This window comes from Crocodylus porosus, unplaced genomic scaffold (genome assembly GCF_001723895.1).
Source record: "Crocodylus porosus isolate Cpor-Errol unplaced genomic scaffold, CroPor_comp1, whole genome shotgun sequence".
NCBI lineage: Eukaryota > Metazoa > Chordata > Crocodylia > Crocodylidae > Crocodylus > Crocodylus porosus.
In genome coordinates this window covers 50,967,610-50,986,014 of record NW_017728931.1, presented here as the reverse complement: position 1 = coordinate 50,986,014, position 18,405 = coordinate 50,967,610, and the positions used below count along the sequence as shown (strand labels likewise).

The window sequence follows — 18,405 nt, the reverse complement described above, 5'->3', positions numbered from 1 at the left end:
TCCACATTTTAAAAAAATGTGGAGAAGCTTGAGAGGGTGCAGAGGAGAACCACGCGCATGATCAGAGGTCAGGAAAACAGACCTTATGAGAGGCTGAAAGGTATGGGACTCTTCCATCTGGAAAAGTGCAGGCTCAGAGGTGATCTGGTGGCTGCCTATATGTTTATAAGGGGTGCTCACCAGGATCTGGGGGAATGTCTGTTCACCAGAACACCCCAAGGGATGACAAGGTCAAACAGTCACAAACTCCTCCATGACTGTTTCAGGCTAGTCATAAGGAAGAATTTCTTTACTGTCTGAGCCCCCAAGGTTTGGAATAGACTGCCACCGGAAATGGTTCAAGCATCTGCTTTGAACACCTTCAAGAGACATTTGAATGTTTATCTTGCTGGGATCCTGTGATCCCTACTGACTTCCTGCCCCTGGCGCAGGGGGCTGGACTTGAAGATCTTCCAAGGTCCCTTCCAGCCCTAATGTCTATGAAATCTATGATATAGATATAGATATATCTGGAGGTACACTGATCTGGGCATGTAAGTTAAAGACATGAATGTTCATCTGTGTAGGGGTGGTATAAGGGTGTTTCCCTCTGCTTTGCTCCATGTCTGCTAAACTGGCACCTCTAGAAGATATAGTAGAGTGGGAATGGACCTTAGGGGAAGGAAGCACATGATGCTGCTAGTGGCTATTACTGAGCAGTGAGGTGCATATATGTGACTGCCATAAGAGGACTCAGCTGGAGAAAGACAGTGTAGACTATGCAGGGTGTAGACATGCCAAGGTTTTCCATCTCCTTAGACGCTAAATAACTGTTCTAGCTTTTGCCTTAAGAAGTTATGGGGGTCCCTGGACTATTCATTAACTATGCAGTGCTAGTGTTATAGATGCTTTTTTCATCACAGGTTGACCTAGAACCTTATCCAGGGTCACTGGCTTGAGGGCAGCTTGCATTCAGCCTTTACAGCTTCCTCTGCAATAAGACCTCACAAACGAAACACCAGGACCCAAGTATCTGCAGTACCTGAGGACAGAAATCACTGACTGTCCTGCCTGCAAAATGGGACACAAGGTCACTTTGTTGAATTTGTTTGTCCATGCCCATTGAGGAGGTCACTTCTCAGCACTCCTCAGCTCCCTTAGTGGAGCTGGTTTGTAGGTAATATTTTGTGAACCACATTGAATGTGTTTTAAGGTTTTTGAAGCAAAAAGTCAATGTTTTCTGATTTTTTTCAAGTGCAAAACACAACACCCTGCCCCTCCCCCAAATTTTTCTACTTTTTTTCTCCACCTCCACCGTTTTGAGTGACAGCACAGGAAAAAAGCATGAAACCAAAACAGAAAACGAGGGGGGGAAACAACATTTAATTTTTTTTTTAAATCCAAAGTTCAGGAAAAAAATATCATGCTGGAAAAAATCTGCAACCTTTTGCATTCTTGATGTGGGGCCATTTTTCACAAAAAAAGTTTTGATGCAACATCACAGTTCATTCTATTGCACAGGCCTCCTTCCATCCTGGAGAGTTCACCAGTGTCTGCGTGTAAGTAGCATTAGCCTGTGGGCCACCAAGAAGAGGCGTCCTGAGTACTTTCTATCTTGTGCCCGGCAGCGAGCTGCTTCTGGGAACAGCCAGAGCTCAAGGTCCTGCGCCCAGCAAAGAGATGAATTCTGGACATGTTCTGGGGGATTTGTTCCAGTCAGATGTAGAAATGGATTTTTCTATTCTGAGTGCAGAGACGCAGAGATAAGGGCGCCATCAAACCCTTCACTACACAAAAGGTTTAATTCTCCTCACGTAGAGTTCAGAGCTGCAAGTCTAGCAGAGGCCGCAGTGCTTCCAGCAGCCCCTGCAATGCCTCTTCTCAGCTTGCGTTTGATCACAGTCAGGGTGATTAAGGCTATGAAGACCCTATGCAAAAGTGTGTGCATGCAAGTGTGTGTGGGTGTGTATCTCAAGCAGGGAACTGCCTACTGACCTTGAGAACAACACCCCTACACAGTATGCTCTATGCCACACACACACACTCACATACACACACAGAGTCAAATACACACGCTGTACCCGTGCAACAGCAGAATCACGCAGTTTCATACACCCACTCTCTGTTTGACCCTCCCCCTTTGGGGCAATTTTTTTTAAAGAGAACTTTCCAGGGATGAAAAGCATCTCAAGAGAGGAGTAAATTGAGTGAGAGGAAGGCACACTGCAAGGCTGTCTCACTAGCACAGCCTGCCCTTGACGTCCTTCTTGGCTATTGTCAGAAAGCCATTACGCGCTCGGCGTGATAAAACAGCAGCACAGATAATGCGAACAGCAAAATGACCCACAGTTTTGCAGCATGCGCCTTCACTTCAGATGCATTTGGGAGAAGGGATCAAGGCTACGGATATGTGTGTCTGTGTGTGAGTGTAGGGGGTCATTTCTAATCGGTTCTTGATGCAGGAAAGCCAACAGCTAGAGATAGGGAGGGTGGGAAAGAAGAGAGGTTCCCTCAGAAATGAGACGCTCCCTGCTCTTGGGGTGCAACAGAGAAGTGAAATGCTTTATGTGCTTGAACGAGTGGAAAATATGTAAATATTTGCTCATGCAAACTTGGTGTTCTTTGTCTTTCCAAGCATAAAATATGCAAACGCAACACAGAATGCAGCCAGCTCACACAGCTCTCGCACTCAGCAGGTCATGCAGCCTCACACACACACTAAATGCACAGCTGGGTAAACAAAAACAGACACCTAAACACACCCATACCTGTACGATAACATGTACTGTCTAGAATATGTACACACTTCAACTGGGTAATATACACACAGACCTACAAATACACCCCCAGACACATGTTTAAAACAGGCATACACACACTACTCACATATGGTGCATGTGCATCCACTTCAAGACACATAGTCACAACCTGCACTTTTCAAATAGTCTTATAGGAAAGGGGGCTTCTATCTGGGGCAGTGGGGTAGATAGAAGCATTGTCTAGCTCATACTGTACCGGTTGTCAGCCAAGGGGGCAGCTTCACAGTGCTGACACTAACGTAAGACCTGGGTAGACAGGGCTAAATTGCTTTCAGCACCATGGCTTCACACAACACTCACTGAAATGATTAGGACCTCATACGGCATTGGACCCTGTCCCATGTGTAGTGCTGTCAGTGCAGAGAGCAGCATTTACTGCTGACACCAGGCGCATAACGTGCCAGGATAGATGATGCACAGGAGAGCAGGAGAGGCCACCAATGGCTCTAGCCGCTGTTCTCTATTTCTCCTGCAGGTGGAGCTATTTGCCCACCCAGGCCCCTCTCAATAGGGTCACCTGTTTTCCTAGGTTTCCAGCCCTGCCCTCAGGGCTCATAGGATTGGGAGAGGAGCAGGGCACAAAATATGAGAATCCAGCTGGTCACATATGATCCTCAGATGTGGCCAATATAACTAATACATTTGGTGCCTGGCCAGTGCCCCATGGAAAGTTACTGGGGTTTGGATCAAGCCAGTGGTCAGTACAGCCAACTAGTCACTAGCCTATGAGTCAGGGTTGCTTGGTCAATGCTGACTCTCTGGTGGAGGTCCTGTTTGGGTCACAGCTACACAAGGAGAAAATATCTCATCCTGCTGCTGAGTGGGTGCAAGGGAAAATCCTGACTTGCTTCATGAAACAAAATGTCTCCCAAAGGGAGATGATATTAGGAAATTCTCTCCCGCAAATGGCATCAGTGGAAAAATAGGATTTTCCTAGTGTGGGACACCATCTGCTGAGCAGGGTTCAGTCCCATCCAATCCGACAAGAACATGTTTTGCCCAGAGCAGTCCATAATGGCTGGTTTGGCTGGGGGTGGAAAGAATGTGAAAGGGAAGGGAGAGGGCTGCATGAGCCACAGGATGCCATCCATCTATGTGCCAGTGATGTAGGTGGGAATCCGAACCAGCCACCGGACTGATTCTGCCAGGTGCACATCTGCCATTGAGGTGTCTTTGATGAGTCCCTTACTGTAGTACCTCAGTGCAAAGCACTGCAAATACAGTTGGTGCAGCCTTGCGGTGTCATGGCTTTGGCATGGTAAAGCAAACATCCTCACATTGGACCGCTGGCCTGACAGAGCAGGTGAACTGGGGGCTTAGCTCCCCCCCACCATTTGCGAGAGGGCCCCAACATTTGGCAGCTGCTCTCAGAAAGACACAGGTGAGTCTGTGCCTCCTATTCTTGGTTGATGTGGGCCCCATTGAGCCCTAATTTGTCCTTACATGAGAGCAAAGGGCCACCTGCCTTATGAAGAACATAAAACAACACTCTGAGGTTATAATACCACCTTGTATGGACAAGCATCACATTTGTTACATGTTTGATACAGGACAGATGTTTTTATCCCACAACAGAATGCAAGTGTACAGATGTGCACGGCTGCTAACCCATGATAAAACTGGACAGAAGTGTACTGGGAGGAAGATGATATTGCTTTGTTCCTCAATATCTCAAAGGACATCCCTAGGTCTGTCATATTACAGAGTCTGCAAAAGGTGGGCTAGGCAGCTCTCTAGGTATCCCACAATACAGCATTCCTGCCTGTCCCTCAGGCCTCTCTGGCACTTGAAAGCCGCTTTAGTACTCCGGGCAGAACTCTACAACCACTGGAGAATTTAGCCTCACAACAACATCAAAGGGCCAAAATGATGGCCAAGATTATCAGATGCGGCTCATAATTCTGAGCCCCCAACTTATGAGGCCTTAAAGGGTCTAAAAATTGGTGGTGGCTGCTTTTCAATACTTTGGCTGAATATTCCACTATACAAATGGGGACACTGAGGAAGAGCAAGACTACAAACGTATGTACATTACACCACGGATGTCTATGACACTGTCAAGCAGGCTGTCTCCTGAACCCAAAATGGTTTAACCATGTTCATATGGCACCATGGGCAAGCTACTCAGCACAGCTGGGTGACAGCCAATTAGCTGGCCCCTAATTGCTGCTAATTGGGCAATTTGCTGTTCTGGCTGGATGCAGCTTCACTACCACTGGTTCAGGATGCAGCTTGCCCGGACCGGCACAGCATGCCTGAAAGAACCACTGCTGTGTTTGGCAAATTTATCATATATACACAGCCCAAGTGACTTGACCAAGATCACCCAGGATGTCAATAGCAGAGGTGGGAACATTGCTGAGAAATCGTGACTCCCAGTTCCCCTGCTGTGGCCACTAGACAACACTCACTCCTTCCTTCTAAGGAAAGGGCTGGCGCTAGTTCAAAGGAGTAGGCCCCGTTCCGAGAAGAGAGTCAGCTGTTGAGCCAAGTAAGTTATGATATGAAGAGAGAGAACTCAGCCTGGCACCATCCAGAGTGTGGGGGAGAGCTGCATAAAGGACTAGGCTTCCAGGCAGGATGAAAAAGACAGTAATTACATAACAACACTTGGCTGGCATCTGGTTTCAATCAGCTGGGTCCTTGCTCGCCCTCTGCTCTCCCAGTGCTAACAAGGAGCAGCTGAGGATACACGTAGCCCAGCACAAGACCCCGCTTACGGGGTGCAGAGGTAAGGGGCTTTCTGCACTCCATTCAGAGTACCCAAAAAATGGGAAGGGAAGGGGAGGGGAGGGGAGTGGACTGGATTTGACTTGACTTAGCAGAGTGGGGGGAACAGGAAAGGAAAACTGCTTACGTGGCTGGGAAGAAGGGGGAAGGGATTCTTTGCCTGCCTTCAGATATGGATAATGTGTCCACTGCAGATCCAAGAAGACTGCAGCCCTACTTGGCATGTGGGGAAGCTATGAGAAATTGAGTATGTGTGTATAGGGGGAGTTGTGTGTATGTGATGAGTATGCAAAGGCTGGAGGAGCTGCATTGTTGTGGAGGTAAGAAGCAGGCAATGCTGAGTGGGGGTGGGGGGGTCCTGGGCATGTTGGGGTTGTGTGCATGCAATGAGGGGACAAAGCATGAGGAAGGGGACATTGGGCTTAGTCCTTGTGTACCAAACTTGTGTTTGGGACAGGGTAAGCAGATGCCCTTCAGCAGCAACTGCCTGAATCCAAGCTGGCAAGAGCTTTCCTGGGCTGGTTCCAAGGCAGAGTGTGCTTGGCAGGGGGAGGGGAGTTATGTACAGGAGATGCCTTGGGCTTGGTCAACACTTAAAAGATTTCCTGGCACAGCTGTGTTGGTTAGTGGCATGGAACCCACATTCCTGATTGACCGCTGCATTGGCAGAAACCCCATTGTTGCTGCAGGTATACTGGCGTGCAAGGCCTGATACAGCATAGTCCATTCAGGGAACTGGTATAAGCTATAACAGCAAGAGTTTTTTGGCTGGTGTTAGTTCCATCTCCAGAAGAGGGGGCTGTTGATACAGTTCTTCAAGCTGCCTGCTCCTGGAAACCAGTAGATGCAAGGGCTTGTGGATTCCCCCACTGTTCTGATCAAGTAATGAAAGGGCAAAGGCACTGGCCAACAAAATCATCCCTTAAAATGCCCTGCTCTGAGTGCTCAGAAGGCTGGGGTATGAAAGGTGCTGAGGAGACACCAGCCACCCTATTCTGCCACCTCCCCTTGAAAGGAAAATGCCTCCCATGGATGAGAGTTGCAAAAAGGGCTGAAAAGGATCCCACTGCAGCTGGGTTAGGTCAAGACATCTCAGAGAGTGGCACTGCCTTTGCCTTTGCTCAGTGCTGCAATTGCCCCCCTCACACCTCCCAGGAGAGCCCAGTCCTCAGCACTTCATGCATGTTATTGAATGATTAAGCCAGATCCAGCAGTGGGAAGCAGACTCTTCAGGATCCTTCTGCACAAAGCTCTGCCACAACTCCACTAGCAGAGAATTGGCCCAGTCTCCCCATTCTGCAGATGGGGAAACTGAGGCACAGTGCAGCAAGTGGGACTTCCTCAAGGTCTCTCAGCCAGTCAGTAGCAGAGTTCAGAGGAGCGCCTAGGAGTGTCCCTCTCACTAACACCCTGCCCTGTCACGCCCACTCTGCTCCCTGGGCCAAAGGGGGAATCCACACCGCTTCCATTAATTTGTGGCTTCCAGCATACCAAACAGACGCATGCTACCTTTGGCCTCTTTTCTCCACTCCCCCTCCCCCTCCCCCTCCTCCCCTTGAACATATTTTCCCAGACTTTCCGTTTGCTTCTCCAAGGGTGCTGGGACCCTTGCCAAGCACGAGCTGCTCTCTGGGAAGCAAGCTGGCCACAGCCGCCCTCAGATTTCCAGCCTAAACACTCAGGAGGAAAAAAATCCCCTCCCAGCAGCCAAAGGGCTGGGAGACGTTCTCCACTTTCCCTCTAAAATTACAGGAGATGCAACAAAGCTGCTGACTGTGCACTTCCAACCTCTGCTACCCAACCCCCTCCATCCCAGGGAACAGGCCATGAGCCAGAGTCAGGCCTGGCTTGACTTTATTCCAGGGACTTGGGGGAGAGTCTCTTTCCATCCTGCTTTGCAGCATGGGGAAAGGAGGATCAAAGCTGGGGTGTTGTTCTGTGGGGTGGGGAATGAGATTGAGGGACTGCAAATAACAAGGGGAATCTCCTCTCTGACACTCTTTCTGGGTCCCAGAACCTGGCACCTGTCCTTGATGCCAGGAGGAGACTGACCTGGCACCAAACCTACAGTGGGGTGCACAGTCCCACATCTATGAAACCTAGTGGGGACCTTGTGCCCTGGAGGAGTCAGCACCCCTCAGCAAGACCACACTCCAGTGCCTTTCCAGCCCAAGCTGCCTTAGGAAATGTCAGGCAGGCAGCAAGGGAAGAAGAGCTTGCCTGCTTTCCCAAGCAGCAGAGACTGTGGGGAGCAAGAAACAGTGGGGAAAGACCAGGGAGGTGCAGAGGGACGTGTCTGTTCTGGCTGCATGTGATATTATGCAGGAGCATGTATGTGTGCAATCAGGCAGGGTTGTGTGTGTGTGTGTGTGTGTCCATGTGCAATAATGAAAGGGTGTGTGTGTGTGTGTGTGTGTGTGTGTGTGCGCGCGCGTGTGCACACAATCATGGAGGGGTGCATGTATGTGTGCACAATCGTGCAGGGGTGTGTTGTGTATATGATCGTGCAGGGATGTGTGTGTGTACATGCACATGATCGTGCAGGGCCATGGGTGTGTGTGAAAGATCATGTAAGGTCATGTGTGTGTGTGTATGATCATGCAGGGGCACGTGTGTATGTGATCATGCAGGGACGTGTATGTGTATGTGTGTGTGGGCGTCAGGGGATGCAGAGGCCAGAGGCTTTTCTAGCAAGGGTGCAAAGGGCTTGACCCCATGGGGGAAGGTCCCCACTGTTTGCATGCCAGTCTCCATTGGCACGGGGGTGGGCCTGGGATGCGTCAGGCTGCTGCTTTAGCCAGTCCCACAAGCCCAGCAAAGAGTTAAAGGCACAAAAACCAAAGCTGGCTGCTTGGGGAGGGGTGGGAGGCACAGGCTGGAGCCAGCAGCAGCGGCTGAAGCAATGGGGCTCACGGTGGGGATCCATGCAAGTGGTGGACGCTGAGCAGCTGGGACGAGGCAGGAGCCCTTGGTGGCCACCCCAGGGTGAGGTTTTCCGTGAGGGGGGGGAGGAGGGAGGGAAGACTGAGGCACACCAGAAATTTGGCCAAGGTGGCAGTGGGGGGAGCCCAAGCTCCGTGTCTCTGCATCCCAGGTCACTAGACCCCACTGGTGGGTTGGACCCTGCCAGTGCCTGCTGGGGTAAGATCCTGTCCTGTGCTACTTGGGTCGAGGCTCCTAGCCAAGAGTTAATGCCCGTGGATGAGATGTATGCCTCCAACTCTTCCCCAAGCAGTGAAGCTGATTTGATGCTTTCGGGTGAGATAATGGGGGATTTTTCCCCCACCAAGTGTGGAGTCTATCCTGAGAGCAGGCAGATCTTGAGTACCCTAGAATTAGCTTCTTCGCTACCCCCAGATCTGTCTGATCATCAGCTCAGGGCCCTGTGTGTTTCTGGCTTTGCCAGTGCAAAGGGAGTAAGTATTTCAAGGGGATGTACTTAATGCTCCAAGGTCAGAACCATTATCTCTCAGTTCACTCCTGAGAGGTGAGTTTGTTTTCATGGTGACAGGCAGTTGGATTTCTCTCCGCTCCCCATCCTGTTCCAGCCTGAAGACTGAATCCACAGCCTGTGGTGCCCTGGGTGCCAGTGGTTAGTCTCTGGCACTGATGCTGTAGGCTCCAGAGATCAGATCTGCCTACAACGGCACTGCCTGTCTCCAGTGGGTCCAGACTGTTGGGCGTTGGGCACGCCCTAGCAGTGACACCGCAGCAGCTTGGATTGCAGCATGAGACCTCAATTGACTATGCATTAGGCTTCCAACTAGCACCTCTCTGCAGAGCAGTTACTAACTCTGTCTCTACCTCCGTCTCTGCTCCCAGGGTGAGTCAACTGCTGATAGCCATCCAGCATGGAGGCACAGGCCTCCATCCTTTCCTGTTGACCCTCCGTCTTAGCTCCCTCTCGTCCCCAGGCTCTGTCTTTCTCCCTTACTTTCCGATATCTTCTCAGGTCACTATGGTAACGATCCTATTGCGGGCTTACTTGGCCTTCCTCATGCTCCCCCTGTTTGTGTTTGGGGTACCCACGGATGAACCAGACCCCAAAGAAGTGACCACCACCCCAAGCAGTTGCAGACGCTGCTGCGACCCACTGAATTCTCATGAGTCGGCTCCTGACCCGGCCAGCCACCACTCTTTGCCCTACCCGATGCCTGAGGTCCGGCCTTACATCAACATCACCATCCTGAAAGGTAAGTGCCATGCTTGTATGCTTATAATGCGGGGTCCCTGTGCTGAAGATAAAGGCTGTGTGCTTGCATTTTGGCTGCCCCCAAAAGTGGCTTTCATGTTATGATGCTGAAGACAAGTGAGAAGTGGCATCAGCTAGATATTAAACTGCAGGCCATTCATCAACATGTCAGTGCCCAGTGTCTGGATGGACGGACTTCCCATTGCATGCCACCATCATGCTGGCTTGGCAGGCTTACATTTGTATACCTAGAAAGTTAGAACTATCCCGGAAATTGCTAATGATCCCCTGAACCTACCAGCCTTGCTGCTCTTACCTCTGAACTGAGGGGAGCCATCTCCTCACTTGATTTTTACTGGCTCATGTTTATTAACAGTCCTGGGGTGGCAGTGGCAGCAGTAACTGCCTCTGACCAGGGCAAGAGATTTCCTTCCAGATCCATCTGCTTCAGGATCACGCTGCTATGTGGTGCAGAGGAAGGTAGCGGTGAGGGAGAGAGCATATGCTAAGAGCAAAGGCACAAGTCCCATACTAACATTTTGCACAGAAAAAATTGCAGGCAGACATTCTCCCAGCTCTCACGTCAATCTGGAGAGGGAGAAAAAGAACAAGGGAAGCCCTAACATTCCTTTTTCTTCTGAGCAGCTAGGAGGATATTTGCACGTACACCCCCACACTTAGATGTGCAAAGAGCAACTCCCAACCAAGACCTGTCCCACACAGCTCCTGCTGGTGGAGCGTAGGGTGGAATGGGGATGCCTCTCTGTTTCAGAGCAGCTGCTCCATCAAGGGTCCTCATTTGAGCCTGCACTGTGCCGATGTCTAAAATGTGCATGTGCGGTGAGTCTTGTCAGTGATGGGGAATTCTGTTGTTCAGGGCCATTTACTGTTGCCCGACAGCCCCCTTGGTTTAGCTGGGCCTAAGCTACCCATCCTTTCCAGGAAATATTTCCAGTGTTGGTGAGCACTGAACCGTATTCATGACAGGGAGCATGTCCATGACTGCCTCCCCAGCACAGGGGGCATTCTGGGGTAGAAGAGGGAGTGGGGGGTTGGGAGAACCTGGCCTCAAATGGTTTCTCCTCCCTGCAAGGACACATTAAAGCAGGGGTATAAAGTATAAAGCCTCTGTTGGAGGTGATACCATCTTCCCCAGACCTTTACTGTGGAAGGCACAGACTACATCCACTCTGCCCCCTGTGCTGGTGCCAATAAGAAGATGAATGTGCAACTCTAGTGTCTGGCCACAGCCACTGTCTCCTTATGGCACCTTTTCACAAGAACCTAGTTTGGGCACCTTCTCCATCTCCCTAAAATATCACATGGGGCACGTCCTCTGCTTATTTTGCAGGTGAAAAAGGAGACCGGGGAGAGTCTGGGATGCCAGGGAAATGGGGAAAAGAAGGGCCACGAGGTGAGCGGGGACCCCAGGGTCATAAAGGCAGCAAGGGCCAAATGGGTGCCCCAGGTGATCCCTGCAAGCATCAGTACGCTGCTTTCTCAGTGGGCCGCAAGAAGGCACTCCACAGCAGTGAGGGCTACCAGGCCTTAATCTTTGACACCGTCTTCGTCAATCTGTATGGCCACTTCAACATGTTCAATGGCAAGTTCTACTGCTATGTGGCTGGCCTCTACTTCTTCAGCCTCAATGTCCACACCTGGAACTTCAAGGAGACCTACATGCACATCATGCGCAATGAGAGTGAGGAAGTCATCCTCTATGCCCAGCCCAGTGACCGCAGCATTATGCAGAGCCAGAGCCTCATGCTAGAGCTACAGGAGAAAGATGAGGTTTGGGTGCGCCTCTACAAGCGTGAGCGTGAGAATGCCATCTACAGTGATGACATTGATGTCTACATAACCTTCAATGGCTACCTGGTCAAACCCAGTATTGATTAACCAGCTTTCTCTCTTGCTGTTCTCCTCTCCTTCCTCTCTTATCTCACGGTCTTTCTCTTTCTCTCTCTCTCTCTCTCTCCACTGCCCGCAATCACTGCAAACCACAAGGAATGAAACAGGAGGGTCATGATAGAGGAAGCTCCAGGATATTTTAGAAAATGGGAGGGTACAGGAACCCATCTTTCCAAAGGGGACTGTCAACATTCAAGGTCACCGACTGCCTTGAAAGACACATTCCTACTGCATTGGGGGTGCCATAGTTTATGACCTGCTTCAGCCCTCTCATGGCTTAGGTCAGCTGACAGGGTCCTAGACGTCAGTGTCAAGCCAGGGAGCAATCAGGCAGTTAGTTTATCGCTGTCTATGATGAGCTGTCTGTGACAGGTTGTGTCAGTGGCTGCTTCTCCAGATTTACAGGTGATGCAAATTGGTGCATCTCCACTGAAGAAAGCAGCAGAGTCACACTGCTCTGCTACAGGCTGAGCATTAAGTCCTGCATATCAGAGAGAGACAGACGGCCTCTCTTGGACCCAGTAAGCCTCCCTCTGCAGAGCAGCCTGGGATCCTCTGCAGTCTCCGTTCCTGTGTTGGGCTCAAAGCCAGCTCAGCCCAGGGCAGAGTGTTCCCTTTCTAAAAACTGCAGGTGGAACTGGTTCCACTCTTTCCATTTACATCATTCCATTGATACAAGCAGAGATACTTCTCGCATGCTGGTGACAGAGGAGGTTCAGAGCCAGGCAATCAGCTCTGGGATCACACTGTCTCAATCCGGCGAAGGTGGCTCCCATGGCTCTGCCAGGAGATAGTCCTTCCTTTCAAACCTCACCGTTCCCTCCAACCCATTTACTAGCATAATCTGGAGAAGGGGACTGCCTCGTGTGGGGGGCAGTTCATCATGGGTTCTAAAACTACTAAAGCACATATTAAAATCCCAGGGATTAGATATACCAGAGCTGTTTGACAGCCTGTATGAAACGTTTCGGGGGTTTCAGTCCCATTCTCTGCCTTTGGCTGTCCCCCTGCTATCAGCACTTAGTTGGAGTGAGCCACAGAAACTGGAACACCTTCCCACTGTCCAGGCTGAGGCTGCAAGCAGGACTGTGTGCTGAAATTTGGGTTGCCCCAGCCTGTTTGATGCAGGCAGCATTTTCTAGTGTTCTTGGCATTGGCCTGACTCTGCTCCCACTGTCATCAGGGAGGAGAATGAGGCCAACTCTGAGAGCTCCTGGAAACCCAGCCCTGCATGTTCTGAGGATGCCATAAAGAGCAGAGAGAGGTTTACAGGGCTGGCAGAAGACTGGACTCACCAGGGAAGCAAGAGACATGGAACAGATGTTAAAAACACACTCAAGAGAATTGCGGGCCAATTTCTCTCCTGCCAGTGTTATTACCCCTGCTTTGCTGAGGAGGAGGAGCTGGGGAGATGCAAATGAATTCCACGCTCCACACCTGCTCACATACTGCATCAAGGCAGTTGGTATTAAGAGTGCCTCCAAGGCAAGGTTTGGTGCTACTAGGGAACTGGTGTGGTGAGGCAATCCCAGGATGTGAAGGAACATGGAAACTGGAGTTCTTCCCTCTCCCTTAGCAGATGTGGAGTACTGAATCACTCCAGGGCAGGGCTTGGGCAAGTAGCAAAGGAGCAATGTGTTGGCGGGGAGGGGTATGAAATTTAGGCGTGAATGATCTAGGACTGAATCCCTCCCTCTTTCTAGAATCCACAGACTGCAATCCCAGATGTTGCATATTTACAGTACGTGGCATCCCTGTGTCTCCTCAGGGAACAGCAGGAATCTCTAATGCTGAATAACTTCCAGACCTGATTTCTGAATTCCCTTTGCTTTCCAGTTTCACCATTTGTTTCCTGCAGACCAGTGCCTTCAAGGGGGAGCTGATCAGGGCCTAAAGTGCATGGGGAAGTCAGAGTGTGCTAAATGGGCCAGCTTCAGACCCACTGGTGCTAAATAAAATGGTGGTCCCTTGGTGCTAATTGAAGCTTCAGGAGACTCACTGGTGCCCACTGGAAGGCCTAATAGAGACATATTGTACTGTGGAATTAATGGTGCTTTACAATATTAAAACCAAGAATTTGTGTGTGCGTGTTTGTGTGTGTATGTGTGTATGTATATATATTTGTATGTATATTTCAATCATATTAAAACTTTTTTGCACTTTGAGAGAATTACCCCCACGGTCTCTTCTTTCTGTAGGTTAAGGCAGTATGCTCCAGCAGAGCAGACACTGGCCACCAAGTCCAAAGAGCTGGGTTCCAGAACTGGCTCCACCACCAACCTCTGATCTTTGTCAAGTCACTCTCTGTGCTTCTGTTCCAAGCTGCCTAAGATGCAGATCATGACCCTTTGCCCCCTCTGTAAACAACAGTGAGTGGCATGGATGAGAAGTGCCACACAAGGTTTATTACTTCATAGAAAATGCTTTAAGTTCGAAAAGCACCAAGAGGTCCCATGGAAGAATCACTGGAAAGCACGTGATGGTCAGTGGTGCACCAACCACTGGAAGGTTTAGCTCTATATCTCTAGCTGATCCCTTGGGGACGGGCAAATGCAGGAAATCTCTTGTGGGAGAACAGATTTTTCTTTCTGGTCAGATTGCTGGTACATCCTGATTTCAGTTGTGTGGCAGATAGGGCAAGAACAGCTTTTCTCTGTTATTTCCACATAGGTACAGAGATATGAAAGCCAGGAAGTACAGACCAGAGAGGAAGATTAAATCATTGACTGGACATTTGTGGCATCACTAGTACTATAGGGGACAGTTTCAGAGCCAGGTTGTGGATCAGGATGGCGGGGAGGGATATGATAGGGGAATGGGCAAAAACAGGGACTCAGAGTGAGGGGATGGGCACTAGAGATCTGATAAGTAGGAAGAATGGAACGGAGGGAAGCTTGGGAACCAGGTAGAAGGATGGGTGAAAGTTTAGTGTTAAGCAGGGATGCTTAAGAAAGATGGGTGAATATTTAGTGGTAAGCACTAAGCAGGTGAAGATATGGGGGAATGGGCAGGAACACAAAGATCAACCTGGAGGGACAAGTTTGATGAAACAAGGGGCTGGGCAGGGACCTAAGATCAGATCCTGAGGGTGGTGGAAGGTTGTGAGAGTGTGGGGAGAATAAGTGAGTGCATGGCACTTACTTCACCATTTTTGGGGCCTGTTGCTGAAGAGAGAGTGCATGCTCAGCTGCATAGGGGTAGGGGGAAAAGAAGCATCAGTCTGGAAGTTCACTTTGGGCCTTTTTCTTTTCTAAACAACTGCTCTAAGCTGCATCTCCTATGTCACAAAGCTCTGATTGATTTGTAACTCATTAGAGATGACCTTTGACAGATCTGATTACAATCTCCCACCTGCTCCCTCAGGCTGCCTTGATCCCAGTGCCAAGCCTGAAGCCAGAGCGATCTCCTGGCACATCTGGTACTCCTCCAGGTCCCACCCCAGCCTCCTGTTGCTTGTCTTTCCTAAGCCACTCCACAGCCTACATAGCTACCCAAACAGAAGAAGATTCTCAGGAAGCCCAGGATTTTGCATACTCTCACCCTGGGGCCATTTTGATGAGATGCTTATGGAACTGGTGAGGTCTGTCATACACAACAGAGTCCCTGATGGTGACAGTCCTTTGGATGGGGAAAAAGGGGAATTTAATTCCCCAGCCCTTTAAAATGGTTTGTATGAATGGAGCTAGTAATACCTTTTGTTCCCTTTTCATTGCTCCCTTGCTGATCATCTCCTCTGATTCCAGAGGAGGAAGCAGGCAGGAATGGCCTATAGCTCCATTCTCTCCCCTTCCCCAGGACTGGGTGACAAGGGGCGTTCTGAGTGAATGAAAAGGCCACCCTTGGCCTCAGCAAGGGCTGGTCAGGGTGGCCGCCTCTCCATAGCCAATGGCTTTATGCTGAACTGAAGTGGGCCAGCCCCTTTCCCTTAGTGACTCTGGATAGGTGCCAGTGAGATAAGCAGCTCTAGGGCTCAAAAAGATCCCTTGGCCAGGCTGACTTTGTCACTGTCTGACCACAGGATTTCATTAGAGTCCAGTTGTACGTGAGGTTGCAGAAAACTTGTTCAGTCAATAAAAAGGTCCTGTCCACCTAACCCACCTCAGAGTCCCTGGCCAGGCTCTTACCTAGTGTAAACCAGCAGTGACTTCATTTATTTTAGTGAAGCTACAGCAGAGGCTCTGTCACACTCTCTTTTGAGGGGACTCACATGCATGGTATGATAGCAAGCAGGCAGTGTGACCTAATGCCCAATATAGGAACTGGAGTGTCAAGAGACCTGAGTTCTGGTCCCTGCTCTGTCATAAATCTTAGGTTTTTTGCCTCAGTTTCTTCATCTGGAAAATGGGAACAGTGATACCAACCTCCCTTGTAAAGTCCTTTGAAGTTGAAAAATGCAGAGCTAGGAATTAGCGTGCTTTAGCTCTTCAAAGCTGTCTGTTTCAGGACTGGCCCTTTAACTGACTTCCTGCTGCTTTCTGCTGGTTTGTGGTCTTGCAGGTAAAAAAAGGGCAGTGGGAGAACAGAGGTATGTGGGCAGGATATCGTGCTGTCTGGAAGAGGAAATGGCAGCTTGCACGCCCAGCCCAGCCAGTGGGAAGCCGAAGGTCCCTGCAGTAGCTTGTTGCCCTAACTCCTCCACCAGAAAGAGGGAAAGAAAGATTTTAAAAACAGGGAGAGGAAAGAGAGACTCCAAGGCCAACAAGAGAGTGGGTCCCAGGAGAAGCGCTGTGGAGACTGTGTATCTTTAGCTGCTAAGTCCAGCATCTTCCTGGTGCAGGCTGCAGTGAGGGGACTGGTTCAGTGTCAGTCCCCTTGTCTGCCAGGCGCAGAAGTGGGGGCCCCAGAGGAGCTGGGGTGGGGAGCGGAGGGGAGCTCTGATGTGGGTTTGAATGCCTGCCATAGCGTAACCAAGGAATCTGCTCCTGCTCAGCTCTGCCGAGATGGGGGATTTTTGTAGAGCATGCTGCTCTGGATCCAGCTGTGCTGTGATGTGGTGGATTTCCCCTCCACTCCAGCCTGCTCTTTCTCCCTCCCCTCTGAAACCACTGAGCTGGCTCTAACTTCAGAGATGTTTATATGAAAGAGCAGGGGAATAACACTGGCCAGCAACACTGAGATCCAGTATAAAACCCTCTGATTAGTCCAGTTTTCCTTCCCGATACACTTCATGAGGAGTTACTCTCTAAAGTTATCTCTTCAGTCCCTGTTCCATGCCAACCACTGAAGCGCACGAAGGGCAGATCTTCTGGTTGCAAAGGTAAATCTCCATGGCACCAACGCTGAGCTGTTTTGCATGTTATCTGAGGACAGTGTCTCCAGCCACACAGGGACACCTTTGCTTTATGCTGGGATCTGGAAGTGGAATGTGGCTAAAGGACAACTGCACAGCGCCACCACTGTCACGCTGGGATAAGGAACCTCCCAAGGGCCTGATGGAGCTCTCCTGTCTCCCACCAGGCCACCTTTGTGTGGACACATTTTGCCTTGCTGCCAGTGGAAAGAGTTGCCCTTTTCGAGCACCGTTTGCTGCAAGATGTTATCAGGAAGTGTCTTGTGAAGGGGCCAGGGCACCAGGCATTTGCTGTAGAAAGCGCCACATGAACCTTCCCCCTCACCAGCCCACTGCCATCTCCCCTTCTGTTGTACTATTGTGAGCGCCAGGGAACAAGGTATCGGCTGAAGCTCATGACATTCTCAGCCCACGGACTGGCCCTTTGTTGACTCTGAGTCACCTAACCCACAAACTGTCAGAGAGTCACTGCAGATTCAGATCCTCTTCCATTCCTTTCCAGCAGAAACAGTTAGTTGAACAGACCGGGAGCTCTCACCATGCTGGTCCAAAGCCTACTGAAGTCAATAGGAGTTTGCCCATTGACCTTAAGATCAGGCCCCAGCTGAGGAGAGGAGGAGTAGCTTCCCCACTTCAACCCCTGGTCTGTTCCCACACACATGGGGCAACACCTCCCATATGTATGGACATATGGGTCCTTGACTGTCAGACGTGGCCAAATCCTTGTGGGACTGGGCAAAAAACCTGCTGCAACAGGGACAGGGGCTCAATGTGTACGTGTTGAACACAGGGAGCGAGTAGATGAACGGACACCCATCCTGATCACATGATTTTCATGGACCTGGCCCCTGCCCACGAAGTTCAGCTTGCCAGACATCTAAATAAGCCATGCATTTATTTAAAGTATTATGGCATGCCAAAGATTCTTTCAAAGGCCAGATTAAGGCAATCTTTAGCTCTGGGCAAATCACAACACAGGATCCTCCAGCACTGCAGCCCTGTCCCTGCACCATGACCCCACACAAAGAAGCAGAGGTAACAGGAGAAGCCCCTTTCCCTTTACCTAGTGGTTGCCGGAGTGAGTGGTCTGCATTTTTCCTCTCCTCCTAAAGCAGCGGTGGGCAAAATGTGGCCAAAAGGCCAGATGTGGCCCACTAGGCCATTCTATCCAGCCTGCAGGGCTCCTAAAAAATTTAGAAAATTAATATTGATCTGCCCCTGGATGCCTGTCATGCGGCCATTGATGGCTTGCCAAAACTTAGTAAGTGGCCCTCTGCCCAAAGTAATTGCCCGCCCCTGTCCTAAAGAGTCCTTGGTTCTCCCTCTTGAGCAGTGGATCTCAGGGTTTCATAGTTTCATAGTTTCATAGTTTGTAGGGTCGGAAGGGACCTGAGCAGATCATCTAGTCCAACCCCCTGCCATGGCAGGAAAGAGTACTGGGATCAAACGACCCCAGCAAGGTGTTCATCCAACCTCCTCTTAAA

The 18,405-nt window shown here is 50.2% G+C and overlaps 1 protein-coding gene across 5 annotated transcripts; it reads left to right on the top strand.

The window, feature by feature from the left end:
• The first annotated feature begins 5,330 nt into the window (after window positions 1–5,330).
• On the top strand, window positions 5,331–13,658 carry C1QTNF6 (C1q and tumor necrosis factor related protein 6). Of its 5 annotated transcripts, none has more exons than XM_019544866.1 (3): window positions 5,331–5,529; window positions 9,481–9,721; window positions 11,072–13,658. In XM_019544866.1, exons 2-3 carry the CDS (start codon window positions 9,487–9,489, stop codon window positions 11,617–11,619), a joined length of 783 nt encoding a protein of 260 aa, XP_019400411.1. In that variant the 5' UTR covers window positions 5,331–5,529; window positions 9,481–9,486; the 3' UTR covers window positions 11,620–13,658. The 5 variants fall into 5 exon arrangements, with proteins under 5 accessions (XP_019400411.1, XP_019400409.1, XP_019400410.1 ...); XM_019544864.1 differs by lacking the exon at window positions 5,331–5,529 and adding an exon at window positions 8,396–8,454; XM_019544865.1 differs by lacking the exon at window positions 5,331–5,529 and adding an exon at window positions 8,433–8,513.
• Window positions 13,659–18,405: the final 4,747 nt, after the last annotated feature.